Source organism: Chanodichthys erythropterus, chromosome 1, assembly GCF_024489055.1.
Source record: "Chanodichthys erythropterus isolate Z2021 chromosome 1, ASM2448905v1, whole genome shotgun sequence".
Taxonomy (NCBI): Eukaryota; Metazoa; Chordata; class Actinopteri; order Cypriniformes; family Xenocyprididae; genus Chanodichthys; species Chanodichthys erythropterus.
This window is the reverse complement of record NC_090221.1, coordinates 34,181,711-34,199,356: the sequence shown is the minus strand read 5'-3', so window position 1 is coordinate 34,199,356 and position 17,646 is coordinate 34,181,711. Positions and strand designations below refer to the sequence as shown.

Here is a 17,646-nt window from a genome sequence, read left to right as displayed (position 1 = left end):
TTCTGGACAATTCGTTCTGAACACATATTTTTACCGGAAATGTGGCATTCCGAAAATGCTGAAATACACTGGAATATTTTACTGTATCACTGAATCAGACCACTTGTCTGTGTTTGTTACAGGGATGATTTTGATGCAACATAGATAGAAAGACAGACAGACAGACAGACAGACAGACAGACAGACAGACAGACAGACAGACAGACAGACAGACAGACAGACAGACAGACAGACAGACAGACAGACAGACAGACAGACAGACAGACAGACAGACAGACAGATAGATAGATAGATAGATAGATAGATAGATAGATAGATAGATAGATAGATAGATAGATAGATAGATAGATAGATAGATAGATAGATAGATAGATAGATAGATAGATAGATAGATAGATAGATAGATTCAGCACAGATGCATTCAATTGATCAATAATGACAGTAAAGACATTTATGATGTTGCAAAAGATTTTAAATTAATGCTGTTCTTTTGAGCTTTCTATTCATCAAAGTAACTGGAAATGTTTTCAACACTGATAATAATGAGAAATGTTTCTTGAGCAGCAAATCAGCATATTGAAATGGTTTTGGAAACGTCATGTGACACTGAATAGAGGGTATGCACAAACGTCACTTTCCCATCGGAACGCGCTCCCTCAGCTGGACTGAGTGCCAAAAGAACCTGCTGCATGACTGGATTTAATAGGGGAAACTGCAAAAACACGAGTAAAACAAACAATTACTCTAAAGGTTGGATTCAAAAGTGTTCCTTATGACGTCAAAGAAACCTAATTCATGGATATTGACATGCAGCCAGGAATCGTGTTTCCTGGCATTTATATGTGCCTGATTTCGATGCCGGGGAAATACATAAAGCAAATCTGCCAGTGAACACTTTATATAACTACAGTATAGGTACACTGTGAAAAAAAATCTGTAATTTTACAGAATTTTACTGTTTTATTTTACAGATTTTTCCTGTATTTTGAATATTCTGTAAAATTACAGAATTATAATGTAAATTTACATATCTGCTGTAAAATAATGTGAAAAACATGTAACTGAAATAACATAAAATTTCCATTTTTTTATTGGACTTGATCACTACTCTGACTGTTCCGCTTGTCAAAGTAGTTCTTCTGCGTTCAACTTTTCTGTATTATATGTTGTTTCTAGCATTTTGAACCGTCCGAATGCCTGAGTCGTTAAACCAATGACTGTGTGTTTTCATTTTTCAAACGGTGTGGGCCGTTAAACATTTAAAATGTTTATAATGTTTAAAATTACGTATCAGTTGACAGTAAAGTGTAGTTTTGTTTTTCACTTTACATTATCAAAGTCCTAACATTAGTCCATTATTTTATTTAGGCTTTCTGTTGCATTTTGTTTCCACTGTAAGTTAGGCCTACTGCCATATATATATCATCAAACGTTTGAAAACATTAGGCCTATTATTTTTTAATGTTTTTGAAAGGAGTCCCTATGCTCATCAAGCCTGCATTTATTTGATAAAGAAAATACAGAAAAATAATGGTTTCTTTAGATTATGGATTTGTAAATTAACGTGTCCCATGCACTCATGTCTCTCTCTCTCTCTCTCTCTCTCTCTCTCTCTCTCTCTGCAGATAAATTGTGTGAGTTTCTGATATTAAAGACATGGTAAACATGTGAGAGTTGCACCATTTAAAGATAATATAATTGCTAGAATTTATGTTTTCATGTTTTATATCTCACAAAAAGTCTCTCTCTCTCTCTCTCTCTCTCTCTGCAGATAAGTTGTGAGTTTCTGATACTAAAGACATGGTGAAAAGGTGAGATTTGCACCATTTAAAGATAATATAATTGCTGGAATTTATGTTTTTATGTTTTGTTTCTCACAAAAAGTTACATATCTCTTCTCTTGTCTGTATGAATAACAGGAAGAATTTGATTCCTGTGGACCAAATCATTGTTAATTGCCACAGCACCACTTTCACTGATACTGTTGAGTTTGCGTCCTACAACTACGTGAACATCTCGTACCCAGCAGGTGAAGAAGCAACGCTGGAGTTCTTGCAGAGGTTCAAAACGAGCACTTCAAGAAAGCAGATGACGGTCAGTCCACAGTATGTGTGTCAAACTCTGCTCCTGGAGGGACACTGTCCTGCAAAGTGCTCCAACCCGCTCCAGAACACCTGCCTGGAAGTTTCTAGCAATCCTGAAGACATTGGTTAGCTGGTTCAGGTGTGTTTAATTAGTTTCTGTAGGGCCACTGTCCTGCAGAGTTTAGCTCCATCCCTGAGTCACCCTTTTTCAAAAGTGAAAAACTGAAACTGCAGACTATGACTAGAAGGCAAACATGGAGAACATTCTTCAGAAGAGAGTCCAATCTCCCTCCATTCACTTGCACAGAAATTTTCATCAGTGTCATGCGGACGTTAAGAACACTCACTCTTTCCTGCTTTGTTTAATTGTTTGTTTTTTAATGACTCCTTGTAATTCATCTGTCTACCAGTGGTCAGCTTTTGAAGGCAGACAGTTTAATTATTATTCTATTTTAACTTTTTTTTTTTTCGTTTGTAACAAATTGTTGTATTGTTATATTAAGTATACTGCTGCAATTGAAACTATTACTAGTTTTAAAACTGTTTTTGGCTTTTTATATAATAAAAAACTAATAATAAACATTCTTTTGCAGTTAAGACATTCAACCTTATTTATACGTAATTTTATTGTTTTTACACAATTAAATGTCCTTCATTAAACATTAAAAAGCTGAAGAAAATACAGAAGAATTTATGTAAAATTACAGTTATAAATTGTATTTTATTAACAGAAAATTACTGTATTTTTAAGAGACATTTATTTTATGGAATATTTCTGGCGCCCCAGCTGCCGGAATATTACAGTTTTTTTTATGAGACATTTATTTTCTGTTATTTTACGGTATATTTCTGGCACCCCAGCTGCTGGAAAATTACCGTTTTTTTACGAGACATTTATTTTCTGTTATTTTACAGAATATTTCTGGCACCCCAGCTGCTGGAAAATTACTGTTTTTTTACGAGACATTTATTTTCTGTTATTTTACGGAAAATTTCTGGCACCCCAGCTGCCGGAAAATTACTGTTTTTTATGAGACATTTATTTTCTGTTATTTTACGGTATATTTCTGCCACCCCAGCTGCCGGATTTTTTTTCGGCGTGATCGGAGTGATCACTTATATCAATGTTGTATATTTCGTCATATCGTCCAGCCCGAAAACTTGTGTAGTTTTTGTCAGTGTTTTTTTAAAACACTCAATTATGCAGAATATAAGATGGTAAATATTTAATTGATGAGTTGTCAACACATTATATAACAATACAATATATAGGGTATGATTTTGCCCCAAAATCCAACATTTTGACACAAGAACATGTTTCTTTGCATGGAGTCCAGCTGTTTCTGTGAATTGCAGCGACCTATTTGCTTATTTTTTCTGTAGCTTTCAGCAGTCTGTAAAAATATACTTCAGATTTTGTGTCAAAGCTATTTGTACAGTCAGTCGCAAAGCTCTTTTCCGTTTTGGATGCGTTTTGTGTGTTTTTCACAGCATTCACGCTGAAAATCAATGTTGCCACTCAGTCTTTTGCCACTCATTTGGCGTAACCGCAGTCATAGCGGTCGATATTGACGTCACGTGCATACGTCACATTTTAAAATATATTCTAATAAAAAAATGTATAATATTTCACAATATTAATATAAAATACAAATACATGCAGCATTGGTGAGCAGAAGAGAATTCTTTCATATTTTTTAAAAAAATTTACCGACCCCAAACTTTTGAGTGATGGAATAGACTGGAGCTTAAAAGGCAGCACTGTTGCTGTATCAAGACTGGCTGTTTAAATGACATTAGTACTGTACAGTCATTCCAGTGAAACGGATATAGTAAATATGTGACGACTCAGATAAATTATTTCCTGCAGAGCATCAACATTGTGTGTGTCCGTGCCGGCAGCTCCAACACAGTCTCAGATGGAAACGCTGCTCTACAGATGTTCATCTGTGAATCCTAAAGACGACATGCTGCTTTTACCTTGATTATGGGAACCCAAAATGTTTTAAATTCAGTTCTCAAAATTTAAGGCCAATCACTATTTAAACATGCATTAAAAAGTCAAATAATTTCTTTCATTACTTCAAACTTGCAGATATCCTGTTATATACTTTGTTGTACAAAAAAAAAAAAAAATAGTGAACAAACTAAAAATGCATCTGCATATCATGGTTTCAGCTACTAATGTGTTCTGCGTCACTCAAACTTATGATTGCACCTGCCGAGGCTTGGCAGAATACTTTAAAATGAGGTGAAAACAATGACGTTGTGACTGTTAATTATGGCTACAAAAAACGTTTCCTTTATGAGAGTGCACCAGCAGTTCTCAATATATTTAGAAACCGACCACTAAAATGACTCATAAAACTAATTCTTCTGCTCGTTTGAGTTCTTTGACTGCCCTGTTGATTCAGGAAAATGTTCCTAAAACAAATGTGAGATCTGCACCATTGCTGTATGTGTGTGTGTGTGCGTGTCTTTACTTTGCTATAATTTGAGGACAAATTTGTCTCCAGCCTCCAGAAATGAGCTAAATCTGATAAAACCTTCTTGTAGGACACCCTCAATTGCAAAAACTATTCATACATGAAATAAATAATATATTTTTTTTATATAATTCAAAAATGCAACAAGTTTTCTTTTAGGATTTGGGTTGGTCTAATTATAATTAGCTTTATATAAAAACAATAGAAGTCTATGATATGTCTTCACTTAGCTATGTGTGTGTGTGTGTGTTTCTGGATCTCTGTATTGATTAATGTCTGGAGCAGAGATGAGGATCAATACAGTGAAATGGAGATTCCAGCACTGGATTGGAGGTTTTTTTTATGATTAATCTGGGTGTAGAGATACAGCAGGTAAAAAAAAAAAAAGAAGAAGAAGAAATGAGAGTTAGGAGAGAGAGAGAGAGAGAGATAGAGACAAGACTACAGGGTCAGGTGTATAAATGGATAAAAGCAACAGAGAAAATGGTTATTCTTACCTTGGTCTTGTGCTTTGTTTGGGTTCCAGGTTCTGAAGTAATCGTCCTACGGAAACACACAATGACACACACTTAAAATCCTCAGACAGACAAGCTTCAATACTATCTTCATGACCTTCAGAAAGAAGAAAAGAACTTTATGATTTAAATATAGTGTGAAATAAGAGAGGGATGATGACTTATAAAAACATGTCTGGTCTGAAACTCAGATAAGTGTAAGTTTTTGCTGATATTTTTAATGAAAAGCTCTATAGTAAATGGACTATCTATGGCGGCATTCAGTTCAATTGCTTGGGCCAAACCTAACATTTGATTCTCCTCTTGCTCTCGCAGGACTCTTTTCATTTGGCATTTTTTGGCTCTGAACTTTAAGTCAGTGGCAGAGGGTGCTTTTCAGGAGCTGGGAAGCACAGATGTAATTTTAATGTTCACCCAGATCTATTTGATTTATTTTTGGTGTCTGCAATGTTGCTTACAAAAGCTTCTCAAACAACCACTAAACAGTGAAAATACTTTACCAGGAACTGAAGTTTTACAATAGTTACAAAACTGCAAAAGTACAAGATCATTTAAAGCTGCAAGCAGCGATGAAAGGGCCCTCGCACACAGGCTCACCACCAACCGTTGGCCTTATGAAAACAGTGAAAAGTGGGTGACATGCATGTAAGCAAGTAAATAGAGACGCATTATGGCAAAGTCATTTCAAAGTGCCACACTTCCTGCTCCCAACAGGTGGCGCTTTGACTGTAACTTATTGGCATGTAGATGTCTTCAGGCCGTGACTATTATCAAACATGTGGAACATCGCTAAAGATTAGACTGACCGTATATGATATGGTTCTGGTTAAATCTCAATGAGGAGTTAATCACAGTGTAAAACATGACATTTCCTGTTGCCTGCAGGTGGCACTATGACTGTAACTGAATATTGGCATATAGATGTCTTCAGGCCAGGACTCAAATCAAACATATGAAGTTTGGGGCAGATCGGACATTGTATGCCCGAGTTACAACAAATTCCTGTTTCATGGCGAAACATTGAACTTTGTCACGCCGCTTCAGCGAAAACTCAAGATCTTTGTGATTTAACGTTGAAAAGGCCTTAAGATTAGACTGACCAAATATGATGTTGATCTGATTAAAGCTCTTTGTTAACGTAAATCTGGAAATGGCAAAAACTGCAAAAAAAAAAAAATTGCAGAGAAAATTCAAAAAATCCTGTTGGGTTTTCAGATCTGGCACCTAAGGACTTTTTTGTAGGTATTGGGCTGTTGTATGTCTCTACCAAATTTCATACCTGTACGTGAAACGTAACGCGAAGGGTGCTTAATTGAAATTTTGTAGGTGGCGCTATCAAGCCATTTTGCCTCACCTAATTCTAAAACAGGTGTAAATTTTCACCACTTCTGATGTGTGAGGTTTCAAGCACATTTAGGCATTCAAAAATGCAATTCATTTCGGAGAAGTAGAAGAATTGACCAAGCAATTACAATAGGGTCCTCACTCTATCGGTACTTGGGCCTTAAAAAGGGGTTGCACAAAATAGTTGACTTTAATGCTCTGATTTATCAATAAAATAGCCTAAACTCAAAAGTTCTAGCATATATTTCTTAGTAACTAAAACCCACAGCTTCACTATTAGTAGAGAGACTGTGCAAGGTAGAATTAATTCACACACGCAATCGCACTCTTACTCATATAAATGTATTCTTTACTGTGCTACTTTATCTATATCTGGTTTAGAACGAGCAGAAATCTGTGAGAAATATAACGACCCAAAAACAAAAGAACTGATAAAAATAAGCTGTTATGTAGGAGCAATAGCCTTGTGGGCAGAGCTGTCATATGCCATAGCTGTGCAGAAGGCGACCCACGTTCAAATCTCAGCTCGAGGTTCAGGCTTATTTGTTCATTAATGACGCCATCAGCAACTAGTCAACGTCAACTTGACTTTAATCACATAAATGTTGACTGAATCTGAAATCGTTCAACCCCTAATCTCGAGCATATTGTACTCGCCCATACTCTTTATACATTAAGGTGCCGCATTGATATTCCTATGCTGATAATACAGTAAAAACTAAGTATTTTGCTCCCAAGGTTTCTGTCACCTGATTAAATTTGGGTTTCTTCCCACTGTTGCTCCTGGCTTGCTTAGTTGGGGACACTTGATATTCAGCAATATTACTGAATTGACTGTACTTACACTATTGGATGAAAACTGAAATAAGCTGGACGATGACATCACTGTTTTTACAGATGAATTTAATTTAGTAAACTCTGTTTGCATCATTGTAAAACAGTAAAACGATCTGTATTGTATAAAGCACTATAGAAACAAAAGTGGCTTGAAGCATTTTTCTGCTCATCTTCTCTTAAACATTTGGGAATATGACACACCTAGCAATACATCAGCAAACATCATTTCATGAAGTCAAACAAAATTTTATCGCTTCCACACATAGAAAAGTGCATGCATTTGCTAAACACTGAATGCAAGAAACTGATTAAAATAAAGGTCATGACATAAAGTCAATCAAATAAAACAATCAAGTAAAATAAAGTGCAGAACCCATCACTTTGTCTGTTTAATGGAAGAGAAAAAAAGGACAGCAAGTGCAAGAGCCTGATTTTCATTTCTCCGACAGACTGCAGGCGAATCTCACACAACATTAGCGATGGCTGCTGCATTTTAAGGGCTTTTCAAATCCGATTGCTAACTCAGTCCTGTCCCAAAGTGGAGCTGCTACAGGCCGGATAAACAAATATTTGACATCAAACTCTCATTAGGGGCTCTTTAGCTTTGAGTCGACTGATGTTTTCATGTAAAATATGGGGTTAATCATAATTAAGAATGTGATTAAAAACAATAACTTACGTGAGAATAAGTTACATCTGTTGGTACGATGAGCTTCAGAACACATTTATCATTCTGGTGTAAACATTTCTAAGCTACAGCTCTCAGGCCGTGAGCTAAAGTGAGACTATAATTTTGCTCAAAGTTTACGGTGGTCTCAGCAAAACTAGGCCAAATGTATCTGTGGGCTCATAGCTTCAAATCAAAGGAATTATGGGAAAAGTGAAACTCATTTTGCCCTCAGAATTTTACCCTCTGCAAAACTGTCTGACAAAGCAGAAGCTAGCAGACCTTCTCTAACCTGCAAACTCTCACAATGAAATGACGCTGTAGTAACCTTTATCCACACAGCAGTAAAACTTCTCTCGGTGGAAATTATGACCTTTGCAAGTTGTTTTTGAATGAATGCTTCAGGTTCAATACAAGTTTATATTAAACCAGTTAGTAAAAATGAACAAAAATGTGTTTACGGTGATGAACTTACAAGTCTTGAGGCAAGACATTGCCAGGAATTAGGGGTGTGCAATGTGCGTCGTCTATGATAATATTGTAATTGTTGTTTTAACATGTAGAAGCTGACATTATCAAGTGTCACTTACTTTGCAAAAACAAACAAAAACAAACCAAAAAGCCCCTGTATAAGATTTATTTGATATTGTTAAGGTATATCACATAAGTATGCGTGCTGTTTTTTCTTGAATATCAGCACGATGTGTTATTGATTTTATACAACAGTTCAATGAACAAGAAGTTATGAAAATAATGAAAGTAATTCCATACAAAGCCGCAACAGAACTGTTGTGCATCTACGAGTAACACACAGTGGGTGTTTCATCCTCAAATGAATCAGCCTGTTTGAACTAATCAATGACTCAATGATTCATTAATAAATATTCATAATTTGCTTCACTCCAGAATGAATCAGCCATTTGAACGAATTGGTTGAATGAATGACTCAAGCACTCTCTCATTAAGACTTTCATATTTAAAGAATCATTTATTCTCACAGTACAAAAATTATTTTTTTTAAATACTGATTTAATTTGACTGGTAACAGCCTATAGTGTCTTATTATATTCTAATTGAATTTATTGATTAAATGTAAGTATTTGACAAAAAAGATATTTTTGCTCTTATAAACACAAACATGCTCCTGGAAATCAACTTAAGGTTGCGTCAGGATTTCCTGGTTCTCTGTGTTCAAGGACTTTTATGTTGATGTTCTTTTGTCTTGATGATTCTGGTTTTAAAATCACCTACACCTGTCCTTCATTTAGTCCCTTGTCATATTGTATATTTAAACCCTCTGTCTTTGTCTATTCTTGGTCTTGTGTTAACGTTGCATGCTGATATGTATCTCTGTTTGGTTACTAGTGTTTATTAAATATTATTTCATCATTCATCTGCATCAGTCCTCATTGTTGTGGATTATCAAGTCAAGCCAACATGTGACAGGTGGCAAATATTACTCCTAAATGAAAAAGTTAATTTCTGTCACAGCTGGGAACTGACCATTGCATAAAATATGAAGAATATGAAAAGCTTGTCGACGTCAGGCCTAAACCAGTCAAGGTACCATAAAAAAAATACACACTCAAAACAAAATCATCATCAACAAATCCCAGAAAATATCAAGATAACATGTTTTTGGTCAACATCACACACCCCTACCAGGAATACAAGTTAAATTACAGACCTTTTTAAAAGTATAGCCACAAAACTTAAACATTAGACATGTTAATGGTTTACGCAGAGAAAATCTCACCCAGCTTTGCTTTTCCCATTATTTTTAAAATGAGAATGTCTTTTAATATAAGAATTACATCGGAAGTACAAACAGTAATGCAATTCATGCTGCACATTCATTTACATTCTGACCACATTAATGTTAAATATTCAGTGTCCTTCAAACACAAGATAATGTCTGAATATGCAGACCTAAAAAGTATTTGAAGACTTAATGCTTGAATGTCATTGCATTAAATAACAAAATATCAAAGCAGCTGTCATTTATTGTAAACAAATTTGCACAAACACACTTTGCAATCAAAACTTTTGATAAAAATATTGTTGGGTTTGAAATCCTAAACCAATAGAAATGTTGAAGAAGAAGATTTTTTTTAGATACCTTTTCTAGATATCTAGATAATATTTATTTTGTTTTGCTTTTGTATTAGTGTGCCAAAAATGTTTTAATGCAAATACTACAATATAAATGGTATAGCTTGTTTGTCCATAGTTGTAAAGCAGCAGAACTGTTTGAAATCACTAAATTAAAGCTAAGAAAGAAAAACAAAAGTGTTAATAGATCAGAATGTTCTGCACAAACACACCCATTAATAAAAAAAATGTAAATTTAATGTTTAACAACAAATATTTGAACAAAATGTATATTTTAGTGCTGATTTGTCTTGTATATGTGGCGATGAGTGTTCATACATCCACAAAAAAAAAAAAAAATCACAGAAACACCAGCTGATTGGGTCCCAAATGACACACTATACACTATGCACTTCTACACTATCTACTTATGAAGTATGTACTCAAACGTGTAGTGTATAAATTTTATAAGCTGGGGTGTACATAACTTTTTTGGTCTGGTTCTCAAGAGAGCACCTGGAGATGTTGCTTGGCACTCACACTTTACGTAACACACTAAAAGCTGTCCTCATCACTTAACCTCCTGACTGCTCTCCTCAGTATCTTCTTTTTTTTTACTAACATTAATGACACAAAGAACAGCAAGAATATTAGGCTGCTGTCACTTTAAGAAGGAAAGCACGAACCAAATAACTGACACACATCTGGTTTCATTCTCAACTGTTCACTTATGACATAACCGAGAGAATACTTGCTGAGACAGGTATTTTGACATAATTTTGTGTGTATCTGTTTGTGGCGAGGGGGGCGTGGTTCAGCGGTGTCTGCAGCCGGAGAGAGAGTCCGGAGATGCATTGTGAGTGAGTGGGTTAAATGTAAATCACGAACACCTGTTTCTCCGGGGCGTTTTATCCTGTCTCTGTGCCAATTACTGGAACGAGAAACGCGAAAGAGGAATTAATTCGGTGTTTGAGCGCTGTCTGACTGTCTCTCTCTCTCTCTGCGTGTGCGCGTTTCGGGGGTGTAAGGCTGTGTGTACAGATAACAGCTCGTGAGTCCCGATTTTCACCTCTTCTTCCACTTATAAAATCATTTGAATGTGTTAATTGGCGAGACAAAACACGTCCAAATGATAAACTTTCACTCTATGATGGTTATATTTAGCAGTTAACCCACAAATCACATGCGTGCCGAACCGTTGGACCTTACACCCCCTCGCCCCTAAGTAATTAAAGCTGCGACTGTGCATTAAGTATCCAACATTCAAGACATTGTTTTTTTAGGTTAAAGAGCCCCTATTATGCTATTTTAAAGGTTCCTAATTTTATTTTGGAGGTCTCCTACAACAGGTTTACATGCATCAGAGGTCAAAAAAGCACTTTCATTTTCTCATATTATACATTGCACATCACCTCATTTCTCAAAGTCTCGAAAACGACCCGTCAGATGATTGTCTCTCTAAACCCCTCCTTTCTGTGAGCCTCCTCTGCTCTGATTGGTCAGATTGCCCAGTCTGTTGTGATTGGTCTACTGCTTATAGAGCGTGTCGTTACTATATCTGAGTTTCAGCTCCGAAGGCTTCCTAAAGCTCAGCAATTGCACGCACTGTAACAATGGTGTCGATTAACAATTGGAGCACAAGTCCAATGATGAAAAAAATTGAAGAACTATAATTATTCAACCCAAACCTCCATTGCAAGAATGACTTGAGCAGGACATTTCTCAGTGGTAACTTTTTACTCAGTTTGTCGTACATTATGAGATGCCTCTATCAGCATTAACAAGTGTATGTCCATCAACAAACTTTGAACACTCAGTATAAAAAAAAAAAAAAAAAATATATATATATATATATATATATATATATATATATATATATATATATATATATATGTGATTGTGATGTGATTCAGAGGTGCAAGATGGTCCAAATAAAGTGGGTACTGTCCCATCTTTAATGGATAAGCGTTTTGCAAATTCCATCTTGACCTTGTAAGCAGTCGTCAGTAAAATGACGGGTACACAGAAGGTTATACTGCTATTGTTTGTAATTTTAACTACTGATTCATTTACATTACATTTATTCATTTTGCAGACACTTTATCTATAGCGACTTACAAGTGAGGAATATAACAAGTGATTCATCATGAAGAGGCAAATAGACACAAGAAGTGCTCATAATAAAAGTTTTAGACAATGCTTAGAGTAGCATACACTAGAATAGGGAGGGATTAAAGGAAGTGAAAGCATAGATTTTTTTTATGATGAGGTTAAGTGCTCTCGAAAGAGATGAGTTTTTCAGCTGTCTTTTGAATACTGGAACAAGGAATAGTGAACAAAAATGTTCTGGAGAGCAATTTTGTGCCTCTCTGTGATGGTAGCATGAGCCTCCGTTCATTTAGCAATCGCAGCCTTCTGGTAGGGATGTAGACTCTTTACATCCTTATCCTTTGAATGTGTATAGAGAGGAAAACAGCATCTTCTCGACATGTACAACTATACAGTGTTTGAGGCGAGGGCAGGTCAAAGTAGACGCTGTTCGCAGGCAGTCGATGCAGACCATAGGCTGGCATTATGCAAATTGTTGCTACATTGTTGAATGTTACGTAAGTAAGACTGGAATTACTGACGACTCGTTTCGGCAGTACATAATTGATTCTTTCTTTTAGGAGACAATAACATTATCGTGCACTTTGATCTTTAAAACTTTGCAGACCTTTTAAATTTACAAACAGCTATTTTACACACTGCATGAAAGGTATTATTTGAAAAAGGTCTTTAATAGGGGCACTTTAATTAAGTACGTCATCCAGTTATTTAAAGTATACTTTTCTATTTGAAATTTTTAGTGTGAACACACTACTTACACTATTTATACTACAAAATTTGAAATCCTGCCCTAATTACACTAAAGCACTTATCCAAACTTTCAATTCTATTTTGGAGCATGAGTGCAAACAGAATGAAGAAGAGGGAAAAAAGCGCAAGTAAAAGAAATAAAATGACATGCATTTGCATTCAAAGCATCCGCATCGATTTGAAGAGGCAATTTTTCATTTCAATTAATTCTTCAAACATGAAGAAAAGTGGACATTAGTGAATAGAAAGAAAAGATCCTGCAGATACAGACACTTGCTTTGTTTTGTTATCTGGCATTCATATATTTTTAATTGTGGCTTCACAGAAAAAGAAAAAAAAAACAGCTAGTGAGAACTGTTTTTGTGGTGCATAGATGAGCTAGAGAACGTTTATCAAACACACGCACATCACAACACCACCTGCTGCACAACTAACTATCACAGACAGGAATTCAGTCCACAAATTCATTTTATCTCTCTCTGTCTCTCTGTGGTTTACGTAAGTGAGTGTTGCGGGCAGGCTGGTGGTTATCTGCTGTCAGATTATCCGTCTCATGTTTGCCCTGCAGACAGACAGCGCGGCTGGAGTGTGTTTGAGAAAGTCAGAAACTGTCTCACACTTCACGGGAGACTAACTGACTCTGGCTGCGTGTTTGTTCCTCTGCTTTCCTTTCACTTCCTGTTTGCTCACTCGTCCCTTTACTCCCTCACTCACTCTCTCGCTCTGATGTTATTCTGCGGTGACAGTTTAGAGCCTGCGGGCATGACAGGTCAGCCGTACACTCAGAGACGACTGTCTGTGTGTGTGTGTGTGTGTGTGTGTGTGTGTGTGTGTGTGTGTGTCATGTCAAGTGAGGACATCAGCAGGACAGAGCAGACGAACACAGTAAAGCTGACAGCTAAAGTCCCAATGACACAAACACACACATCACATGCTTTGAATGCATTATTTCCTCACAGCCACTGAGCAGATAATAGTCTTAATTAGCATATAAAAGAGAGAGAGATATTTTTGTGTGTGCTTTTTTTACAACCCCAAATCAAGAAAGTTGGGACATTTTGTAAAACGCAATAAAATCAAGAATCTGTGATTTGTTGATTCTCTTGAACCTTTATTTGACTGACAAAAGTACAAAGAAAAGATCAACTTCACTGACCAACTTAAGTGTATTTTGTAAATATAAACACATTTTGATTTTGATGGCTGCAACACACTCCAAAAAAGTTGGGACAGAGGCATGTTTACCACTGTGTCACATCACCTTTCCTTTCAATTACACTTTTTAAATGTTTGGGAATTGAGGATACTAATTGTTGCAGTTTTGCAAATGGAATTTTTGCCCAATCTCGCCCGATACAAAACAGCTGCTCAACAGTCTGTGGTCATTGTTGTCTGATTCTCCTTTTTGATAATGGGCCATACATTTTCAATAAGGGACAGATCTGGACTGCAGCCAGGCCAGTCAAGCACTCTGTTTTAGCATGTGTAGAATGAGCATTGTCTTGCTTCCTAGGAAAGATTTCATCTTCATGGCAGTATGTCTTTGTACAATCCCAATATACACCTCCACATCAATGACTACTTCACACATATGTGATTTAACCATGCCATTTGCACTGATGCACCTCCATACCATAACAGATGTATGCTTTTGCACCTGTCGCTGATGAAAGTCTAGATGGTCTCTTTCGTCTTTGGAACTGAGAACTCGATGTCAGTTTTTCCCAAAAACAAGCTGAAATGTGGACCACAGCACACATTTCCGCATTGCTTTTGGATCATCTGAGATGAGCTCGGGCCAAGAGAGCTCTGCAGCATCTCTGCATAGAATCGATGTATAGCTTTCTCATTGTGTAACAGAGATTTGAGTTGCATTTATTGATGCAGCGGCAGATTGTGTTGAGTGACAAAGTACTCCTGAGCCCATGTGGCTATATTTAACACAGTAGCATGATGGTTTCTCATGTAATGCCATTTGAAGGCTTGAAGGTCACGCATATTCTGCCTTGCCCTACACAGACAGATTTCTCTGAATTCCCTGAATATTTTCAAAATAGTTTGTATGGTAGATGGCGAAATAATTAAATACTTTGCATTGAGAAATGTGATTTTTTTAATTGTTTGACGATTCTCTCATGAAATTTGGCTTTGGTGAATGCTTCTTTTATACCCAAACACGATACCCTCACCTATTACAAGTTAATTCTGGACTGTTTCAAAACCGTTTAACTTGGATATTCTGTAATACTTTCACTATTATTATGCCTCTGTCCCAACTTTTTTGGAGTGTATTGCAGCCATCAAAATCAAATTTGTTTATATTCACTAAATACTAGTGGTTCAACGGATCCCAAAACTCACAGTTTGGATCATGTCACGGATCGGATCGTTGTGGATCAGCAAAAAAAAAAAAAAAAAAAAAATTAGGGGGTGGGGGGTAACTTTGTATTTATTACTTAGCCCATGATACCACAGCAGAAACTACTAGCCTAACTAATACATTATTAAAGGCAAGTGAACAGTAGTATTAACTGTAGTATAACTGTAGTATTAATTTTTGAGTACAGAAATGTAATAATTAAATGTAAAATGACACTGTTCACTGTATAAATTTAATATAGATTAATCTTTGTTAAAGCTGTGTTTTGTTGTTTGATTTACATGACAGATAGCAGCAGGTATTTATAGGTTGCTGTCACTTTAAGAGTAAGACCCCATGCACGCACACATACGATAGATACACATCCGAATTCTCACCTCGTTCAATTAAGACCGAATAACCGAATGTGTTTACGAGAATACGGAAAATGTTCATCAATTACGTTTTTTCCCCTGATTAAGACGAGACGATGACGAGACGATAATAAGGCCATTAAACGATAACTGTGACTATATCAACATGCAATATTTTTGACGAAAAAAGTACTAAGACTAAAATGTAGTTAAAAAAAGAAAAACTTTACAATTTTTATTTTTTATTTTTGTTAAGCCAAAACATTTCAGTCTGCTGTAAAAGACTCTACTAGGCAAGCATTTATGTTTGCGGTTGCCAGATACCAAGAGCTCAAATCCCCCAATCAGTGCTTTTCTGTTAACGGGATACATGCTCAGCTTTTTGCTTTATGCAATTTGGCAACCATTTGCATGTGCTCTTTCCAGATTCGCCCTGATCTGAAAACACCGACATACAGTGCTGTAAAAGTAAGCTGGAGTTCAGCGATGTCCGTTTGAGGTATTCTGCTTAAATGAAAGAGTCATTAAGTCTGTGACAATGTTCTGTCATGGATCTAGATTTTATTGTTTATTATTGTGGTTGTTGATTGTACTTATGTTACTCAACCTCTGTGTGGCAATATGTATGTTTTTTGGGGGTTTTTTTGCTGTTTAATAGAGAAACAATAATGCAACTTGGAATTATTGGAATTACTATTAGGAATTTCTCTGTTATAATATTTAAGTGTAGGCTAATAGTTTTCATAATGTAGACAGGGCAAGTGTATATCTAAAGTTTAGTGGTGTTTATTTAGCTTATAGTCTTTAATAAATCTGTACACTAGATGAGGTAAAATAAACCATGCAGCTGAATCGATATTCTGTTGATTTGTGCTTACGTATTAAAGAGCAAATTCTGATGAAATGTAAAAATAAATTTCTCAAATGACAACGATCATTGTAATTACAATTGAGCAAAATAATATATTTTTTATCATTTTAACCATTATACAGTATGATGAAAATGACAAAAATGTGTAAGTTTTCATTGGCTAAAACTAAAATGCTCATACATTTAGTTGAGTAAAACTTGACTAAACAAAAACAAGACAAGGTTGACTAAATATGATAATAACTAAAGTTACATTTGACACAGGACTAAGACTAAATTTAAAAATAGCTGACAAAATTAACAATAGTTTAAACCCTTTCCAATAAAGATATGTAAAACTTATTTTGATTTTACATAATTATCTTTAAAATATAGTATAATGACTTTTCTTTCTTTTTTGCTGAATATATACACACAGTATCATTCAAAAGTTTGGGTTTCTCTACTATTCTCTACTATACTCTACTATTACATTTAAAAATGATTTTAAAAACTGTTGCATGATTCTTCAGAAATCATTCTAATATGCTGATTTGCTGCTCAAGGATCATATAATTTTTAACTGTCATTTTTGATCAACTTAATGCATTGCTGTTGAATAAAAGTGTTGAATAAAAGAGAGAGAAAGAGTAAAGTGCATATTGCTATACGAGAAATCTTACAAAAATGCTATATAACTTACCTCAACCTCCTTGAGACAGCAGAAAGAGAAAAAGAGAAAAAAAGAGATTATCAGGTTAAAAGTGACCAAATTATCAAGAACCATTTAAATTATAAATTGCATATCATGCAATTTACACATTGCATATCATGTTTCACTAAGGAGCACATCATTAGCATAGAGTCAGTAACAGCGCTGGAACACAGATGTGAAATAAACAGACAGAGTGAACGTAAAATGCAAGGTACTCAATTTTAACGTCTGTTTTCTCTTTATTGTTGCATTAAAGCAATATCATAATCACAATCGAGCTGTTGGTCTCATGATTACAGCAGATTCACAGATGTGATGACATTCAACAGCATGAACGGGAGTGTGATAGTGCTGAAATGTGTATTACAATACATATAAAACATGTTGTAAACCATGATAAATACACCAAAATATGAAGCATGAACTGAATACACACGGATAATTCATCATCTGGTTTTCAACTCA

General features: G+C 35.6%; 1 protein-coding gene across 1 annotated transcript in view; it reads right to left on the bottom strand.

Annotated features, from left to right (window-relative positions):
* The window catches only part of spock1 (SPARC (osteonectin), cwcv and kazal like domains proteoglycan 1), a 255,168-nt gene that overhangs the window by 101,656 nt on the left and 135,866 nt on the right, over positions 1 to 17,646 (bottom strand). Inside the window, exon 3 of the mRNA XM_067388699.1 lies at positions 5,068 to 5,113. Coding sequence (XP_067244800.1) covers positions 5,068 to 5,113 — 46 coding nt within the window. The remainder of the gene's footprint in view (positions 1 to 5,067; positions 5,114 to 17,646) is intronic.